The following is a 20,171-nucleotide window of genomic DNA, read 5'->3' as shown; positions in this document are numbered from 1 at the left end:
CTATCCCCGCTTCAGTCGATCCTGAATACGGCTGCCAGACTCATTCACCTTTCCAACCGCTCTGTCTCCGCCACCCCCCTCTGCCAATCCCTCTACTGGCTTCCGATTGCGCAACGGATCAAATTCAAAATCCTAATGCTGACGTACAAAGCTGTCCACCATACTGCCCCGAACTACATCACTGACCTAATATCCAAGTACCGCCCAGCACGCACACTCCGCTCCTCACAAGACCTCCTTCTCTCTAGTTCCCTGGTCTCCTCCTCCCATGCCCGCCTCCAGGACTTCTCCAGGGTGTCACCCATCCTCTGGAACTCCCTGCCCCAACCCATCAGATTATCACCTACTCTCCTCTCCTTTAGGCGCACCCTGAAAACCCATCTCTTCAGGGAAGCCTACCCCACCCCCTGCTAACTTGCCGACCTCCTCCACTCTTCCTACCACTCCATCCCCCACAGCTATCTCCTCCTGTGCCACCACCCCCTCCCTCCTAGATTGTAAGCTTGAAAGAGCAGGGCCCTCGAACCCCTCGTGTATCACATTGTATTGATATTGTTCTGTCACATGTTCTGTCCCCTTTGTAATGTACAGCGCTGAACGAACTATTGGCGCTTTATAAATACTGTATTATAATAATAATAATATGTTACATTCTAAGTATTCTCTTATGCTAACAAGAAAACGCCAATGCTACAAAGCCCGTGCTTGTGCGCCATCTAGTGAACATATCCGGTATTGCACCTAAAAATGTGCCAGACGCGATTCCACATTTACTAATAGCAAAGTAGATGTTCGTCAATGAGATTGCTAGACGCCGCTCAGAAGACTGACAGGTGTTCATTGATTTAACTGAGTCTGCCTGAATGTTCAGAGTCTGCTGGTAGACTCAAGTCTTAGTAAATCAGGGCCCTAGCGTCAAGAGTGCACGTGGCACGTGATGATCAATGGGGGTGAGGGGGCAACATTGATGCTGAAAGGGAAGGAGTGGGGGAACAATAGTGCCCAGGGGTCGGTGATGGGGACTGATAGGGCTTAGCAGGGGAACAATAGTGCCCAGCAGAGGGTTGGAGAAGAATAAAAATGTCTAGCAAGGGGTGGGTGATAAAAGTGCTCAGCAGAGGGCGGGGGAGAACCATAGTGACAACCAGTGGAGCCAATATCCCAGCACAGTTCCATGGAGTCCAAGATGGCCCAGCTCCCCGTGCTCTTTTCAGACAATGGACAAAATCTAGCTTCAAGATTGCTCCCCCATAGACTTCAAAGAGGTTCAATTTTAAGTTTGGGTTTTGCGGATTTGACAAATTCCTCCACAAATGGAAATGGTCACATAAGCTCAGCCATAAAAAAAGATGTCCCTGCTAACATAACATATACAATTAAAAATCATCCAACCAGTTAATTTTGCTTTGGGAAAAATACATAATTTAGTTGGTGTTCCAGAAACACGGCTAGACTCATGCTGATCCTCTAGTTTAGAGGGACACGGGACATAGAAAAGATTGAGGGGGGGTTTCTCTATGGTAGATGTGATGTGAGAAGAAAGACGATCTTGTGGTTGGAGGTAGTGATGGTGCAGAGGAGGAATTACGGGAGGAATGATAGATGGGTCTATGGACTGATGGACTTACCATTGGAGTATACTACAGACATCCTGAGGTCTATGAGAAGGGGGAGAGTTGGCTGTTCCAACAAGGACAAGCTGGGAACACCAAACTACTAAGACACAAGATGAAGACTAAAACCTACAGGATGGACCGTACTTGTAGTGCTAGGAAATGGAGGAGGAGAAAAGAGAAGGAGACTGGAGGAGTAGGGAAAAGACAAGAATGATCTTGTGGTTGGAGGTGGTGATGGTGCGGAGGAGGAATTAAGGGAGGAATGATTGATGGGTCTATGGACTGATGGACTTATCATTGGAGTATACTACAGATGTCCTGAGGTCTATGAGAAGGGGGAAAGTCGGCCTCTTAAACAAAAAGCAACGTGGCTCATTCATAGTAGTAAAAAAAGAAAGAAACATTTATATCCCTATTAACATAACATATACAATTAAAAACCAACCAACGAGTTAATAATATTGCTTTGGGAAAAATAACATCATTTAGTTGGTGTTCCAGAAACACGGCTTGGCTCCTCCCAAGACCGGGTTGTTGGTATTCATGCCAATCCTCTTATTTAGAGGGACACGGGACATAGAAAAGATGGAGGGGGGTTCCTCTATGTTTGATGTTCTAGAGATTGTGATGGGCTGAGGCACTATGTGTGGAAGGATCTATGGACTGACAAGAAAAGACATCGACATATACGGATCTGAAGGTGGACATTTATTAATCAACTTACAAAGAATATCATATATTTTAGCATTCATTCATCCACCAGCAATATTATTATACGGGATTTATGGCGCCAACAGTTTGCGCAGTACTGCACAATATAAGGGGGGCGGTACAATTACAAGACATTTCAGTACAGAAGGAATAGGAGGGCCTGTGTCAGGGAGTGAGGAGCCAGACACACAAGGAGGTGCAATTAAAGGTAGGTTTATTAATATAAAAATAAGACAAGAGTCTATGCAAGTCCAACAGCAGAAATCGTAGCCAAAGCCAGGGTCAAGAGCCAGGAAGAATCGTCGCCAGAGCCGGGATCAGGAGCCAGGAAGAATCGTCGCCAGAGCCAGGATCAGGAGCCAGGAAGAACGGTTCTGGCGACCAGGGTCAGAAGCCAGGAAGAATGGTCGCCAGAGCCAAAGCCGAGTCGGTATCCAGGAAAGCAATGAGTAGCTAAACAGGAGCTTTCTGTTGTGCAACAGACAGGACACAAATGCAATGGACAGCCACAAACAGCAGACTTAAATGTGATAAGCCGCCACCTCCTGGGGGAGGAGCTGCAGAGGGCTGAAAGCATAAAGGATCCCACAATGCTTTGCAGACACCTAAAATAAATGCCAGCACATGGAGCAGCACAAGGTCTGAGGAAAGGTAGGACCTTGACAATCCCTCCTCCTCAAGGGCCCCTCCCCCTCCGCGGCTCAACGTAAGGCTTCTGTGGAAAGCGGGCGTGAAAAGCGAGGAGGAGGGCAGGAGCATGAACATCCGCGAAAGGAACCCAGGAACGCTCCTCGGGACCATAACCACGCCAATGGACCAGGAACTGCACCCGACCGCGGACCAACCGACAGTCCAGGATGCGGCTTACCTCATACTCCTCATGACCGTCGACCCGGATAGGACGAGGCCGAGGCAGAGAGGCAGTAAAGCGATTACAGACCAGAGGCTTCAACAGGGATACGTGGAAGACATTTGAGATACGCATCCCAGGAGGAAGAGCAAGGGCATAGGCAACCGGGTTCACCCTGCGGAGGATGCGGAAAAGACCAACAAAATGGGGAGCCAGTTTCGGTGCGGGCACCCGAAGATTGAGGTTACGAGTGGACAACCACACCAGATCTCCGACCTGGTATGAAGGAGCGGGCAACCGTCTACGATCAGCCTGGAGCTTCTGGCGCTGAGCTGAGTCCTTCAAGGACCTCTGGATCTGCCCCCATGAGGAACGCAGGGCAGCAAGATGGTTATCCACAGCCGGAATGTCCTGTGGCGAGAACAACTCAGGCAATACAGCGGGTTGGAACCCATAGTTTGCCATGAAGGGAGACATCCCGGAGGAGGAGTTGACAGCCGAGTTCCTCGCAAACTCTGCCCATGGCTGGAGATCGACCCAATTGTCTTGATGGTCAGAGATATAGCAGCGAAGGAATTGTTCCTGGGCCTGGTTTGAATGCTCCGCAGCCCCATTGGACTGCGGGTTGTAGGCCGAAGAGAAGGAGAGCTTGATACCAAACTGGGAGCAGAAGGCGTGCCAGAACCTGGACACAAACTGGCTCCCATGGTCAGAGACAATCACCTTAGGCAACCCATGCAAGCGAAAGATCTCCCTGGCGAAAACCGTAGCCAATTCTTGCGCAGTCGGCAATTTCTTGAATAGAACACAATGGCACATCTGTGAGAAATGATCAATGACCATAAGAATGACCATATGGCCTCAAGACGCAGGGAGGTCTACAATAAAATCCATGCCCAGGTGTGACCAGGGACACTCCCCATTGGGAATGGGTTGCAGAAGGCCCAGTGGAAGATGCCGAGATTTATTCTGGGCACAGACAGAACATGCCGCTACATATGAGGCGATGTCGGAACGGAGAGATGGCCATCAGAATAAACGAGAAATGACCCAGGACAACTGGTTCCTCCCTGGATGACCGGCGGTCTTGGAATTATGGTAGGTACGCAGCAAGCGGATGCGCAATCCCTCAGGTACGAAACATCTACCAGCTGGTCTCTCAGAGGGAGCATCAGTTTGAGCCGCCAAAATCTGCTCCCCAAGGGGAGAAGTCAGGCTGGTACGAATGGCAGCCAGGATCTGATCCGGAGGTATGACCGAGTCCTCCCTGGACAGCTCAGAGTATTGCCACGACAAGGCATCAGCCCTGACATTCTTGGAGCCAGGCAAATAGGAGAACACAGTTAAAATGTGACAAGAATAGAACCCATCTGGCCTGATGGGGCGTCAACCTCTTAGCTTCCGAGAGATACGTCAGGTTCTTGTGGTCAGTGAGAATGAGAACCGGAACCGCAGAACCCTCGAGTAGGTGCCTCCATTCCTTGAGAGCCTGAATAATGGCCAACAACTCCCTGTCTCCAATCTGGTAGTTGCATTCTGCGGAGGAAAGCTTCCTGGAGTAGAACCCACAGGGAAGTAGGGGTCCATCAGGCAACCGACGCTGAGACAGGAGGGCGCCAACTCCCGTCTCAGATGCATCAACCTCGAGGACAAAAGGCAACCAAGGATTGGGATGAGACAGTATCGGAGCCGAAGCGAAGGCGGATTTCAGAGCTTCGAAAGCTAAGATGGCCTCGGATGACCACTCGTGGGGATTACTGCCCTTCTTGGTCAGATCTGAGAGAGGCTTGGCCAGTGTGGAGAAGTTCCTGATAAACTTCCGATAACAGTTGGTGAATCCCAAAAAGCGCTAAATAGACCGAAGACCACTGGGACGAAGCCACTGCATAACCGCCGAAACCTTCTGAGGGTCCATGGAAAATCACACAGCGGAAATGATGTAGCCCAAAAAGGCAACCTGGGATCGGTGAAATTCACACTTCTAAGCTTACAGAAAAGCTCGTTCTCACGTAATCGTTGCAGCACTCGCTTAACATCCTGGATATGAGACTCCATGGACGCAGAGTAAACCAGGGTGTCGTCCAAGTAAACCACCACGCACTGCTGCAACAAGTCACGAAAGACATCATTAATGAACTCCTGAAAGACCGCAGGCGTGTTACACAACCCGAAGGGCATAACCAGGGATTCATAGTGGCCGGTTCTGGTGTTGAACGCGGTCTTCCACTTGTCGCCCTCCTTTTTTTTTTTTGGGTATCAACCCTTTCGCCGCATTCAAGAAGTACCATATACCTGAGTCTTTATATTTATTTACAGATGTCTCCACATTGTGTAGGAGGCACGTCATTGGGTCTAACCCTATGTCAATTTCAGTTATTTCTTCAATCAATTTGACTATTATCTTCCAAAAAACCTGGATTTTCGGACATTCCCACCATATGTGAAACACCGTGCGAGTCGGTATCCAGGAAAGCAATGAGTAGCTAAACAGGAGCTTGCTGTTGTGCAACAGACAGGACACAAATGCAATGGACAGCCATAAACAGCAGAGTTATATGTGATAAGCTGCCACCTCCTTGGGGAGGAGCCGCAGAGGGCTGAAAGCATAAAGGTTCCCACAATGCTTTGCAAAAGATGGTTGCCAGCACATGGAGCAGCACAAGGTCTGAGGAAAGGTAGGACCTTGACAGCCCAGCTCCTGGAACTTACAATCTAAAGGAAGGTGGAGGTGATACAAAAGGTGATAGCTGCGGGTGATGATCTGGTGGAGGTGATTCAAGTACAGTTCTTAGGTGGAGGTGGGGTAGGCTTCCCTGAAAAAGTGAGTTTTCAAAGATCGCCTAAAGGCAGATAGGGTGACCGGACATGCTGTGGTAGGGAGTTCCAGAGGATGGGAAAAGTCCTGGAGGTGAGCATGGGAGGAAGTGATGAGGGAGCTTGAGAGGAGGATATCATGGTTGGTAAGGAGGACACCAGTCCATCCAGTTCAAGCTGTGTCAGTGTGTGTATAGGATTATGTCACTACCAATTCCCATACGATGAAAGTCTAAACGTTCTGTGAAATTATCGACACTTCCCACTGCCACCACCAACTGTGGAAGGAAGTTCCACATCCTTACTGTTCTACCAGTAAAGCACCCCCTACCCAATTTAAGGTTAAACTGCTTCTCATCCAACTTCATTGAGTGGCTCCCGTGTCTTCTTGAGCAACCCAAGACTGAATAGTTTCCTCCCTCAGCTAGAATCACCATTAAGATATTTGTATATTAGGATCATATCTCCTCTTTAAGTGTCTTCTGTCTATGGAAAATTAGCTCAATGTGGGTAGCCTTTCCTGATCGCTGAGGTTCACCATCCCCCAAACCCTAGGTCCTCCATCCCGTATACCTGAGGTCCTCCATCCCCCATACTTGAGGTTCTCCATCTGCCATACCTGAGATCCTCCATAACTGAACTCCTCCATCCCCATAACCGAGGTCCTCCATCCCCCAGACCCTAGGTCCTCCATTCCCAATACCTGAGGTCCTCCATCCCCTAGAACTGACGTCATCCATCCCACATAACTGAGGTCTTCCATCCCACATAACTGCGGCCCTCCATCCCTCATAACTGAGCTCCTCCATCCCACATAAAAGAGGTTCTCCATCCCACATAACCGAGGTCCTCCATCATCAATGACTGAGGTTCTCCATCCTCATATATGAGCTACTTCATCCCTCATAACTGCAGTCCCCCATAACCAAAGTTCTCCATCCCTCATAACTGCGGTCCTCCATCCCCCATAACCGAGGTTCTCCATCCCACATAACCGATGTTCTCCATCCCACATAACTGAGCTCCTCCATCCCTCATAACCGAGGTCCTCCATCCTACAGAACAGAGGTCCTCCATCCTACAGAACAGAGGTACTTCATCCCTCCTCATTGAGGTTCTCCATCTGATATAATGGAGGTCCTCCATCCCACAAAACTGAGCTCCTCCATCCCCCATAATTGAGGTCCTCTATCCCCCATAACCAAGGTCCAACATCCCTCATAACCAAGGTCCTCCATCCCCTAGGTTCTCCATCCCCCAGAACTGAGGTCCTCCATCCTACAGAACTGAGCTACGTCATCATTCATACCAGGTTCTCCATCTGATATAACTGAGGTCCTCCATAACTGAGGTTCTCCATCCCCCCATAACTGAGGTCCTCCATCCCCCATAACTGAGCTCCCCCATAACTGAGGTTCTCCATCCCCCATAACTGAGCTCCTCCATCCCCCATAACTGAGGTTCTCCATCCCCCATAACTGAGCTCCTCTATCCCCCATAACTGAGGTTCTCCATCCCCCATAACTGAGCTCCTCCATCCCCCATAACTGAGGTCCTTCATCATCCATAACTGAGCTCCTCCATCCCCCATAACTGAGCTCCTCCATCCCCCATAACTGAGCTCCTCCATCCCCCATAACTGAGCTCCTCCATCCCCCATAACAGAGGCTCTCCATCCCCCATAACGGAGCTCCTCCATCCCCCTTATTAGATTTGTCACCCTTCTCTGGACTCTCTCCAGTTCCAGCACCTCCTTCCTGTGGACTGGTGACCAGCACTGCACAGCAGATACAACTGAAGCAGAGTTGTGTATAGTAGTTTCATCTCCGGAGGTCGTCCCCTTTGTAATGCACGCTGATAGTCCTAGGACCCCCAGATCCTTTCCTATCCTTCATTCCTCCAGAAGTTCTCTTGCGCCTCTTTTCGTCAGGATTTCTCTCTATGAAGAGCAGGGGAGATCAGACTACATCGCAGCAGGGACCTAAACAGAAATGGTATGCCCCCTCCCTCCTAGCAGAGTAGGTCAGATAGAACTTTGATGTCTTTGGTGACTTTCTTTTGAAGATTTTTTTTTTGGTACATGATGTGTTTAAGACATTTCCCGCACTCAGATCTCTAACCTGTCTCATCAGCAGTGTGTTTTCTCTGACGCTTGGCAAGACTGGACTGTTCTGTAAAACTTTTCCCGCACGTGGGGCATGTATACGGCTTCTCTGGTGTTTAGCGAGATCTGATTTATTTACAAAACATTTCCAGCACTCGCTGCAGGAATATGGCTTTACCGCTGAGTGAAATCTCTGATGTCTGCCAAGATAGGACTTATCATAAAAACATTTCCTGCACTCAGGACAGGAATATCGCTTCTCCCCCGTGTGAGATCTCTGATGTACAGTAAGTTTTGACTTCTGTGAAAAACATTTCCCGCACTCAGGGCAGGAATAGGGATTCTCTTTTGTGTGAGACAGGAATCGGAAATCTTGTTTGCATGAATCATTTGATGCCTCATAAATTGGGAATGCCACGCAAAACATTTCCCACGCTCTGTGCAGGAGTATGGCTTTTCTCCCGTGTGGGATCTCAGATGTCTGACAAGAGCTGCTTTCACTGGGAAACATTTCTCACACTAATTACAGGAGAACGGCTTCTCCCCCGTGTGGGAGGTTAGATGTCTGACCAGTGCTGCTTTATATGGGTAACATTTCCTGCACTCGGGGTAGGGATACAGATTCTCTTCTTTGTGAAGCGTTAGATGTCTGACAAGAGTTGCTTTGTGTGAACAACATTTCCCGCACACAGGACAGGAAAATGACTTCTGTCTGTGAGATAACTGGTGTGAACTTAAACCCACTTTATTGATTAAACATTTCCCACTTTCAGGACAAGAAAGATTCTTCTCACCCATGTGGGTTATATGATGTCTGACAAGCTGTGATTTGCTTACAAAACATTTCCCGCACTCAGGACAGGAATACGGCTTCTCCCCTGTGTGATATCTTTGGTATGCGACAAGTTCTGATTTCCGTGGATAACATTTCCCGCACTCAGGACAGAAATACAGCTTATCTCCCGTGTGATATTTTAAATGTGTGACAAGTGTTGATTTCACCGAATAACATTTCCCGCACTCACGGCACGAGTACGGCTTCTCTCTTGTGTGAGACCTCTGGTGTGCATCGACTTTTGATTTACCAGAGAAACATTTCCCGCACTCAGGACAGGAATATCGCTTCTCCCCCGTGTGACATGTCAGATGTACAGAAAGATATGACTTCCGTGAAAAACATTTACCACACTCAGGGCAGGAGCATGGCTTCTCTCCCGTGTGAGATCTCAGATGGCTGACAAGAGCCGATTTCACTGTGAAACATTTACCGCACTCATTACAGGAATGCGGCTTCTCCCCATTGTGAGATCTTTTATGCACATTAAGACTGGCTTTAGAATGGAAACATTTCCCGCACTCAGGGCAGGAATACGGCTTCTCCCCCATGTGAGATCTTTTAAGCCTACTGAGTTGGGATTTAAAATGGAAACATTTCCCGCACTCAGGACAGGAATAGGACTTCTCTCCCGTGTGCAATCGCCAATGTACGTTAAGACTGGACTTCTGTGAAAAACATTTCCTGCACTCAGTACAGGAATACGGCTTTTCACCTATGTGAGATCTGTTATGCTCATTAAGACTGCCTTTAGAATGGAAACATTTGCCACACTCGGGGCAGGAATACGGCTTCTCTTCCGTGTGAGATCTTTTATGCCTACTGAGATTGGATTTAGAATGGAAACATTTCCCACACTCAGCACAAGTAAACGGCTTTTCTCCCGTGTGAAATCTCTGATGTTTGGAAAGATTGGACTTGTGTGAAAAACATTTCCCGCACTCAAGGCAGGCATATGCCCTCTCCCCGATCTCTTATGCGCATTAAGAGGAGATTTAAAATGGAAGCCCTTCCCGCACTCAGGACAGGGAAATCTCTTCCCTGTGTGAAGGCCGGCCCAGTCCCGCACAGTCTGAGGTTCCTCAGGATATGAGGAATCCGATAGTCCATCTACACTGGGTGGTGCCGGATGGACATTGGAGGGAGCCGGGTTTTCTCCTGGACTATACTGTGTGATGTCCTCATCTTCTACTTTCCAGTCTGGAGACAAAGTGAGACAATCCTCTGAGGTTTTCCTTATCTCCCGGCCATGGACTAAAATACAAAGACAGAGGTTGTGTTTAGATATGAACTAAGGACTATGTCACCTACAACACGGAGTGCAGGGGTCAGGAGTATGCAACGTACAGCATGAAGATTGTAGGGGGTGAGGAGTATGGAACACACAAGTGATGGCTCCCTGCACAGTGTAACAGTCAGAATGTGAAAATGTACAACATAGCGCATAGTATCCACACATCAGGAGTATGAAACATACCACAAAGTGCAGGGGTCAGTATTATGTAACATATAACAATGTGTATATAGTGCAGGGGCTGGGAGTATGGAACATGCAACAATGTATGGAGTGCAAGGGTCAGGAGAATATAACAATGTGTATAGAATGCAGGGGCTGGGAGTATGGAACATGCAACAATGTATGGAGTGCAGGGAGTCAAAAGTACACCATATTGTCCAAAGTATAAGGCCCGCCCTCCCAATCCTTGGATTCAGGTGTTGCAATCCCCTCCATATATATATCTTGTAAATACCTCCATACACACACTATTTTGCTCCAAGTATTACTCCCCCCCCCAGGTGTTTCAATCCTCTCCACATCATGTGATTCAGGTGTTCCAATCCCCTCCATATCATGTGATTCAGGTATTGCAATCCCCTCCATATCATGTGATTCAGGTGTCCCAATCCCCTCCCTATCATGTGATTCAGTTCTTCCAATCCCCTCCGTATCATGTGATTCAGGTATCCCAATCCCCTCCATATCATGTGATTCAGGTGTTCCAATCCCCTCCATATCATGTGATTCAGGTGTTCCAATCCCCTCCATGGACACAGGTGTATACAATCAATCCCCTAGGCATGCAGACTGCTTCTACAAACATTGGTGAAAGAATGGGTCGCTCTCAGGAGCTCAGTGACTCCAAGCGTGGTCCCGTGATAGGTGGCCACCTGTGCAATAAGTCCATCCGGGACATTTCCTGGCTACTAAATATTCCACGCTCAACTGTTAGTGGGATTATAACAAAGTGGAATCAACTGGGAACAACAGCCACTCAGCCACCAAGTGGTAGGCCACGTCACATGACAGGGCGGGGTCAGCACATGCTGAAGCGCACAGTGCGCAGAAGTTGCCAACTGTCTGCAGAGTCAATAGCTATAGACCTCCAAACTTGGTGTGGCCTTCAGATGAGCCCAACAACAGTGTGTAGAGAGCTTCATGGAATGGGTTTCCATGGCCAAGCAGCTGCATCCAAGCCTTCAATCACCAAGTGCAATGCAAAGCGTCGGATGCCGTGCTGTAAAGCATGCCACCACTGGACTCTAGAGCAGAGGAGACATGTTCTCTGGAGTGACCAATCATGCTTCTCTATCTGGCAATCCGATGGACGTGTCTGGGTTTGGCGGTGGCCAGGAGAACGATACTTGTGCCAAGTGTAAAGTTTGGTGGAGGGGGAATTATGGTGTGGGGGTGTTTTTCAGGGGTTGGGTTGGCCCCCTAGTTCCAGTGAAGGGAACTCTTAAGGCGACATTTTGGACAATTTCATGCTCCTAACTTTGTGGGAAAAGTTTGGGGATGGCCCCTTCCTGTTCCAACATGACCTGCCCACCAGTGCACAAAGCAAGGTCCATAAAGACATGGAGGAGCCAGTTTGGGGTGGAGGAACTTGACTGGCCTGCACAGAGTCCTGACCTCAACCCCATAGAACACCTTTGGGATGAATTAAAGCAAAGATTGCGAGCCAGGCCTCCTTCCCCGACATCAGTACCTGACCTGACAAATGTGCTTCTGGAAGAATGATCCAACCTTCCCATAGACACCCTCCTAAACCTTGTGGACGGCCTTCCCAGAAGAGCTGAAGCTGTTATAGCTGCAAAGGGCAGGGCCAACTCAATATTGAACCCTACAGCGTAAGACTGGGGGGCCATTAAAGGTCAAGTGCATGGAAAGGGCGGGGCCAACTCAATATTGAACCCTATGGACTAAGACTGGGAGGCCATTAAAGGTCATGTGTGTGGAAAGGCCGGCGGTCTGATACTTGGGGGAATATAGGGTATATAATAATGTGTATAGAGTGCAGGGGCTGGGGTACAACATAACGTAAGGAGCGCAAGGGTCAGGAGTATGGAAAGTCATGCCCCAATCATTGCTGTACAGCAGAAGAATAAAATATCTCCACGATCATTATTGGCAATTAAAAAAATAAATAAATTAAAAAAAAAGAAAAAAAAAAAAGGGTACACTACAGCTTTACTTTAACCACTAGCCTACCAGGCGCTTCTACCCCCTTCCTGCCCACAGGGCACTTCTACCCCCTTCCTACCCACCGGATGCTTCTACCCCCTTCCCTCCTACCGCGCACTTCTACCCCCTTTGAATGACAATTGCGCGGTCATGCAACACTGTACCCATATGAAATTTTGTAAATAAGTGATTTTTCTCCTTCACTGATGTGCGCTAATGAGGTTGCACTGATGGACACTGATAGATGGACACTGATAGGTGGCACTGATGGGCATTGACAGGCATCACTGATAGGCATCACTGACTGGCACTGATAGGCAGTACTGATAGGTGGCAGTGATAGGCGGCACTAATGCACACTGATAGGCGGCACTGACGGGTGACACTGAAAAGCAGCTCAGATGGGCACTGATATGTGGCATTGATGTGCACTGGTAGGCACTGATATGTGGCATTGATGTGACACTAATGGGCACTGGCAGGTGGCATGGATGGACACTGACAGGTGGTACTGCTTGGGCTACACTGATCAGGACAAACTGATCATCAGTGCCCTGATGATCAGTGTAGATATCCCCTCCACGAAATGCTGATTACTGGCTCTCCTCTGTCAGCGTGACAGCTCGAGAGGAGAGGAATGCCGATAACCGACATTTCCCTGTTTACATGCGATCGCTGTGATTGGACACAGCTGATCACATGACTGATCCAACATCTTTGGCTCTTTCCGTGGATCGGTGATCTGCTATATCCGAGGGATACAGCACACCACCAATTGCCGCGCTACGCGCTCCTGAAGCCACGCATGCGCGGTTAGAATGGGAGAATGAGAGAACCGCCTTGCGCCCATCATTGGACTATATGGCAGTCGGGAGGCGGTTAACCCTTTGAGGACCAAGGGACTTATTTGTCCCATGTTTGTAATTGTGTGTATCATCTGATTAAGAACTTAAAACTCTTTTTTTTTTTTTGGTTTGAGTCAAAATATTAGTTATCAATAAAACAACAAATGGATCTAGCTTTTTGCCAATTATTTCATGAAATGGCTTAGTTACAGCAACTGAAGTATACGAACTTTAAAAACAAAAAAATTGATTCTTTTGGCGTTCCAAAACCTTACGCTCCTCAAAGGGTTAAGGAAATGGAAGAAATAGTAAAGGTGGAATATATATTTTCATTTCTCCGAGAGATACAGAAAGTCTTTCACCTAAGGGTTATACAGCCGCCTACAGGAGGATAGGACACTGGCAAGCAAAGAATCTGTAGGCCATCCTAGGATAACTCCTCCCACTATGGCCATCCTAGGATAACTCCTCTCACTACAACCATCCTAGGATAACTCCTCCCACTACCAGCATGCCTCAGGTCTTCTACTAGTGTCCTATATAAAGCTCTGCACCTCTTATCTTCTCTCATTCGAGACTTCTCATTTCTAGATTTGCAGTTTCCTGCATGGTCATCCTCAGCCTGGCCTTTGGAGTACCGCTTACAGGCCACCCTGGACTGGACATGGATGGCCTGGAAATCATCTTCAAGCATTGGGTTCTATGGAGGTTTTCTGCTTTCCAGGTTTCTAGCCCTTGGCGTTGCCTTAGCCTTTGCCCTTTCTCTGAAGGCTCGGTCAGTGGGTCTGGTGGGAGTTACCTGAACTATTTAGATTGCTGGGCACCTCGTTCTCACTGGTTTTGCCATAGAAGGAGTAATTCTGAGGGACTAAGTGCTGATATCATCCGCAAGAGTAAAATGTGCTCATGGTCTCTTTTCTGCCATACAGCACAGAGAAAGCTGCTGCTCCTGCTTGAAAAGAGTCATGTGGAGCTCGATCTGTTCCCGCTGCCCATCTACCGCTACTTTGATGACCTCCGGTCATGTCCTACAAGCTGTCTGGGTTCACCTTGTCTTTTGCCCTGAGCCTATACGTTGCCTCATCCATGTCTAAATCTTGACATGGGGGACCATCTTGCTTTACCAGGTGCCCTCAGCCCTCCCTTGCTTGAAACAAGTCTTCTGACAGCTCTAAGGTCCCCAACCTGGAATCATGGTATTCTCTAGAGTTAGAATCTGTTCCATGCTCAGAGTCCTCAATCTGTCGGGTGATACTTATGAGCCTTGGATCTGTTCAGCGAAGGTTTTGTAGGATCTGGCAGAGTCCTTCTTTAACAGGACACTTACCATTCCAGCAAGAGGATGCACTTGTAAGGTCCAAACTAGGAAGCAGTTAAAAGTCCATATTGTAGCTCTGTTCTTCCTGGCAGGTCCTGATCTTCTCCCATTTCTGGCTGTTAAACCCAGATTCTGAGGGACGGGGACATCTGATCCCTACAATGCCAGGAGGTTCTCCATAGGATGCATTCTCACTTTTCTAAAGCTGGGTCTGGACCAGCGTCTGAGTGAACACTATCAAGGGTCAAGGTTCTGCCTTTGGAATCTGAACTTGGCACTTGAGAATCCATCATTTGAACCCACTAGATACATTCCTCTCCCTATTCTCATCTACAAGGTGCTTTTCGTTGTAGGCCATCGCCTCTGCTGGGTGTGGGTGGGGGAGAACTGCTGACTTCATCTTGCAAGGAACTTATGGTGCTGAAGCCCAGGAATTCCTTCATGCCTGAAGTAGTTTCTGCCTTGCACCTCAACCTGGATATTGTTCTTCTGTCCATCTCTCCAGCACCAGTTCAAAAAGAAATTGACCCTCGTCTGAATTTGGTTTGAGCTGTGAATGTCTGAATCTCGGCCACTGCTTCTTTCAGGAAAACTCTGCACACCGGGTCTCCAGTTCCACCATTTTTAGTTGTCTCAGGCAGACCATCATCCAAGCCTATATACTCAAGGATTGGGTTCCATCTTTAACTCTCCAGGCGCACACTGCTGGATCTAGAAGCGCTTCTTGGACTTTATGGCATCGAGAAGCTATTTCCAAGATTTACAAGGCTGGATTTCTGCTCCCATGTTCTCCAAGTTCTACCAGGTGAATGTTGTAGCCTCACCCAAAGCCAGATACAAGTAGAGGTTTATTAAGGCCGCTCTTTGAGCTGCAGGCAGTTTTCAGTTCCATCTTGCTTCTTTCTTGGCCCTGCTAGCATTTGTTTGCTGTGTTTCTGCTATTGGACTTCCTGAAGGTCAAAACTTCCTGCGTCCCTCAAGAGGCAAGTATGAAAACAAGATTTTTGTACACCCGTTAAAATTCTTTTCTTGAAGTCTATTGGGGGACACGGGTCCCTCCCCCTCTGTGTTTAGGATTATACTTTGGGTATTGCTTTGCTACAAAACTGAGGCATGCTGGTAGTGGTCATCCTGGGCTGGCCTGTAAGCTTTTTAAATTGCTAATGATGAAACTTCCTGTAGGGGGGGGGGGGGGGATATAACCCAAACATTTAAGGGTTCCTGTGTTCCTCAATGGATTACAAGAACATTATTTTACATCGAGTATGACGACACTACTTTAGCTTCTGTAAAAAAAATAATGAAACAATTTTGTGCCAGCAGTATGGTGGAGGAATGGATTTAGTGTTCATGACCCACCTGTGCTGATCTCTGTAGGAGTGTCCTCCTCTATAAATGTCCCCGTTATTCCATCCTCCTCCATAGACTGCTGATCATCCCTCACATACGCCTCTTCTTCTTCTGATTTCACCTCAAAAATTCTATATCGATTGGATCTCCACTCTACATCAAGAGAAGCAGAGAAAATAACATTCTTCGGCATCTATACATCACTTCTACATGTCAGAGTGTTGAGTCATTTTCATATTCTAGAAGCTCTGACCCACCTAGCTGATGATGGTGAGGGATGGTGTGACCTTCCTGTGTGGAATCCCGGGAATACAGAGGACGGGGACATCTCTCTGGTGGGTTTCCATAGCTGGATGACTCCACCATGGTGTCCTGGTACAGATCTATGGGAAGCTCTGACTCCTCCATCACCCCATCCTCATCCTCCTCTTTTATCTCTTCTTTAACCCCAACTGTAGACTCTCTCAGGTTTCCACTCTGAATATATAATAAAATGACATCAATGGTAACAATGCAGATAATGTACAGATCCTAATGATACTATCAGTGATTGTACCTCATCTACCTGATGATGGTGAGGGATGGTGTGACCTTCCTGTGTGGAATCCCGGGAATACAGAGGACGGGGACAACTCTCTGGTGGGTTCCTGGTATTTGGTGGCTCCATCATATTCTTGTGTCCTGAAAACTCCTCCATCTCTCCATACTCCTCATCCTCCTCTTTATACTCTTCTTTAACATCAATATTATCATCCCTGAGGATTCCACTCTGAAAGTTATAATAAAACATTAATTTTAACAAACATGCTGTGTATAAATCATAACTATCAGTGATTGTTCCTCATCTACCTAATGGTGAGGGAAGGTGTGACCTTCCTGTGTGGAATCCCGGGAATACAGAGGACATCTATCTGGTGGGTTCCTGTAGCTGGATGACTCCACCATGGTGTCCTGGTACAGATCTTTGTGTCCTTCTTGAATCTCTGACTCCTCCATCCCCCCATCTTCATCCTCCTCCTCTTTTATCTCTTCTTTAACCTCAACTGTAGACTCTCTCAGGTTTCCACTCTGAATATATAATAAAATGACATCAATGGTAACAATGCAGATAATGTACAGATCCTGATGATACTATCAGTGATTGTTCCTCATCTACCTGATGATGGTGAGGGATGGTGTGACCTTCCTGTGTGGAATCCCGGGAATACAGAGGATGGGGACATCTCTCTGGTGGGTTCCCATGACTGGATCCACCTACCTGATGATGGTGAGGGATGGTGTGACCTTCCTGTGTGGAATCCTGGGAATACAGAAGATAAGGAAAACTCTCTGATGGGTTCCCATGACTGGATCCACCTACCTGATGATGGTGAGGGAAGGTGTGACCTTCCTGTGTGGAATCCCGGGAATACAAAGGGCGGGGACATCTCTATGGTGGGTTTCTGGTATTAGGTGGCTCCATCGTGTCCTTCTGAAAACTCCTCTATCACTCCATCCTCCTCCTCATCCTCTTTATACTCTTCTTTAACATCAATATTTTCATCCCCGAGGATTCCACTCTGAGTACTCTGAATGTAAATTGAAACATTCATTGTAACAAACATACCATATATACATTATAACCACCAGTGATTGTTCCTCATCTACCTGATGATGGTGAGGGATGGTGTGACCTTCCTGTGTGGAATCCTGGAAATACAGAGGACGGGGACATCTCTCTGGTGGGTTCCCATGACTGGATCCATCTACCTGATGATGGTGAGGGATGGTGTTACCTTCCTGTGTGGAATCCCAGGAATACAGAGGACAGGGACATCTCTCTGGTGAGTTCCCATGACTGGATCCATCTGTAGGAAACACACACACTGACTGAATCCATTGTTTCTATGTGTTTATCAGATGATGGGGGATCTAGGTGGATCCTCCGTACTGCTCTCTCCTTTCCAATAAAGTCTCCTCTTACCCGGTGATGTGAGGGGCGGCTGATTGTCCATCAGGACGTCCTTGTAGAGGTCCTTGTGTCCTTTCTGGTGGTCCTCCATCATGACGTCCTTGTAGAGATCCTTGTGTCCTTTCCGGTGGTCCTCCATCATGACATTCTTGTAGAGATCCTTGTGTCCTTTCTGGTGGTCCTCCATCATGACACCTTATAGGAACCTGACACACACAATGATACAGTCACCATCCAGACACATCCTTTGTCTGTTACTGGAGAATGTCCCAGAATTCCCGGCACCGCTCACCTCTCCTGTCAGCAGCTCGGTGATCTCTCTGGTGACTTCTAGAATCTTCTTCTTTCTCTCTTCTATCAGGGAGGGAGGTGGAGGCAATGTGATGTCAGATGATCTCCAGACTTCACAGGAGGAAAACTCTGGATTTTACTGGGTGTAAATATAAAATCAGATCTTATTACCTCCTCTGCTGCAAATTCTCCTCTCTACTTCCTCCCGACTCACCTCTCACCCGAAACGTCCCATTTATACCTGAGGTCACTTCCTGTCTGTCCCTGACATCACTTCCTGTCTTCCATAGAGACTTCCTGTCTGGGTAGAAGTGAGATCACCACCTTGTGGAGCTCAGAGGAACTGCAGCCCCGAGAACCGTCTGGTAGTGTGACCCCGCCCTTGTGCTGGGTGTGTATGGATTGTATGTCCTCATAGCGGGGTCACCTCCACTCCCACCAAGGGGGACAGAAATATATGACTGCCTAGTCCAGCCTTTCTCAGCCAGGGGTCCTCCAAAGGGTTCTAGGGGGTCCTCCAGCAATGAACCATTAACTGAGCTCAATGATCTGTAAGGGGGGCAGTCTTCCCACTGATGACCATCTAGGAATGTCCTTCTCCCGCTGACCACTACACTGACCACTGATATAAGGGGGTCCTTCTCCCATCGGTCACCAATGTAAGGGACCACTACACTGACCACTGATATAAGGGGGTCCCTCACCCATCGGTCACCAATGTAAGGGACCACTACACTGACCATTGATATAAGGGGGTCCTTCTCTCATCGGTCACCAATGTAAGGGACAACTACACTGACCACTGATATAAGGGGGTCCTTCTCCCATGGTTCACCAATGTAAGGGACCATTACACTGACCACTGACTTAAGGAGTTCTTTCTCCCATCGGTCACCAATATAAAAGGGACCGCTACACTGACCACTGATATAAGGGGGTCCTTCTCCCATCGGTCACCAATGTAAGGGACCACAACACTGACCACTGACTTAAGGAGTTCTTTCTCCTTTGGGTCACAACCTCCCACCACATTTCCCAGATTCTGTTTTCTCACCTGTGGGCCTGGAACCAGCTTGGTAGATGTTGCCATGGAGGGGCAGGAGACCAGTGACACAACAATATCTTATCATGTCGGAGGATATTGATCACTTACAAGAAAGCAATAAAGTTAAGTGAAAAAAGTGTAAAGGTTAAAGTTGCACCCAAGCACCTAAACACCTTTTCCTGCACAATGTTGAGCCCTTATGTGAATGCGTGTGTCATGGCTGCTTATATACAGAGGGGAAAATAATGATTTGACCCCCTGCAGATTCTGTAGGTTCGCCCACTTACACAGAAATGATCGGTCTATAATTGTTATCATCGATGTATATAAATGATAGAGACAGAATATCAACCAAAAATCCAGAAACAACACAATACAAATGTTATAAATGGAGTTGTAGCTCATGGAGTACAATAAGTATTTGATCCCCTACCAACCAACACTGATTCTGGCTCCCACAGACTGGCTATGTGCTCATGTGGTACACAGATCAGTCCTGTCAATGTAAGAAGGCGATCCTACCGACAACTCGTTCTGTGTATAAAAGTCACCTGTCCACAGAATCTCTTTCTTACATTCAAACCTCACCACCACCATGGGCATGACAAAAGAGCTGTCAAAGGACATCAGGGACAAGACTGTAGACCTGCACAAGGCTGGAATGGGCTACAAGACCATCAATGAGAAGCTTGGTGAGAAGGAGACAACTGTTGGAGCGATTATTCCCAAAAGGAAGAAATACAAGATAACCATCAATCACCTTCCTCGGTCTGGAGCTCCATGCAAGATATCTCCTCATGGGGTAAGGATGGCCATGAGAAAAGTGAGGGATCAACCCAGAACTACATAGGAGGAGCTTGTGAAGGATCTCCAGGCAGTTGGGACCACAGTCACCCAACAAACCATTGGTAACGCAATATGCCACCATGGATTGAAATCCTGCACTGTCCGCAAGGTCCCCCTCCTCAGGAAGGCACA

The 20,171-nt window shown here is 47.8% G+C and overlaps 3 protein-coding genes across 6 annotated transcripts in view; all 3 read right to left on the bottom strand.

Annotated features, from left to right (window-relative positions):
- LOC149443106 (uncharacterized) overlaps positions 1-16,893 on the bottom strand; it is an 85,504-nt gene extending 68,611 nt beyond the window's left edge. For all 3 annotated transcript variants that reach the window (XM_089655809.1, XM_089655811.1, XM_089655812.1), the window contains exons 1-2: positions 16,756-16,893; positions 16,472-16,675 (exon numbers count right to left, since the gene is read on the bottom strand). In XM_089655809.1, the coding sequence (XP_089511935.1) occupies positions 16,472-16,603 (132 nt within the window). In that variant the 5' untranslated portion in view covers positions 16,604-16,675; positions 16,756-16,893. The remainder of the gene's footprint in view (positions 1-16,471; positions 16,676-16,755) is intronic.
- On the bottom strand, positions 2,304-13,932 carry LOC149443107 (uncharacterized). Its single transcript, XM_089655806.1, has 2 exons — positions 13,746-13,932; positions 2,304-9,903 (listed from the first exon to the last, which is right to left on the bottom strand). Exons 1-2 carry the CDS (start codon positions 13,930-13,932, stop codon positions 8,615-8,617), a joined length of 1,476 nt encoding a protein of 491 aa, XP_089511932.1. The 3' UTR covers positions 2,304-8,614.
- A 444-nt stretch (positions 16,894-17,337) lies between the features above and the next one.
- LOC149443105 (uncharacterized) lies at positions 17,338-18,394 on the bottom strand. Of its 2 annotated transcripts, XM_089655903.1 has the most exons (5): positions 18,320-18,394; positions 18,150-18,211; positions 17,870-18,063; positions 17,554-17,753; positions 17,355-17,474 (listed from the first exon to the last, which is right to left on the bottom strand). In XM_089655903.1, exons 3-5 carry the CDS (start codon positions 18,045-18,047, stop codon positions 17,355-17,357), a joined length of 498 nt encoding a protein of 165 aa, XP_089512029.1. In that variant the 5' UTR covers positions 18,048-18,063; positions 18,150-18,211; positions 18,320-18,394. The 2 variants fall into 2 exon arrangements, with proteins under 2 accessions (XP_089512028.1, XP_089512029.1); XM_089655902.1 differs by having other exon boundaries at positions 17,338-17,474; positions 18,150-18,357.
- Positions 18,395-20,171: the final 1,777 nt, after the last annotated feature.

This window comes from Staurois parvus, unplaced genomic scaffold, assembly GCF_062004578.1.
Source record: "Staurois parvus isolate SC_StPar_1 unplaced genomic scaffold, SC_StPar_1.0 ptg000874l, whole genome shotgun sequence".
In the NCBI taxonomy this organism is placed as follows: domain Eukaryota; kingdom Metazoa; phylum Chordata; class Amphibia; order Anura; family Ranidae; genus Staurois; species Staurois parvus.
The sequence above is the reverse complement of the archived record's forward strand: the minus strand, read 5'-3'. Positions and strand labels throughout refer to the sequence as shown.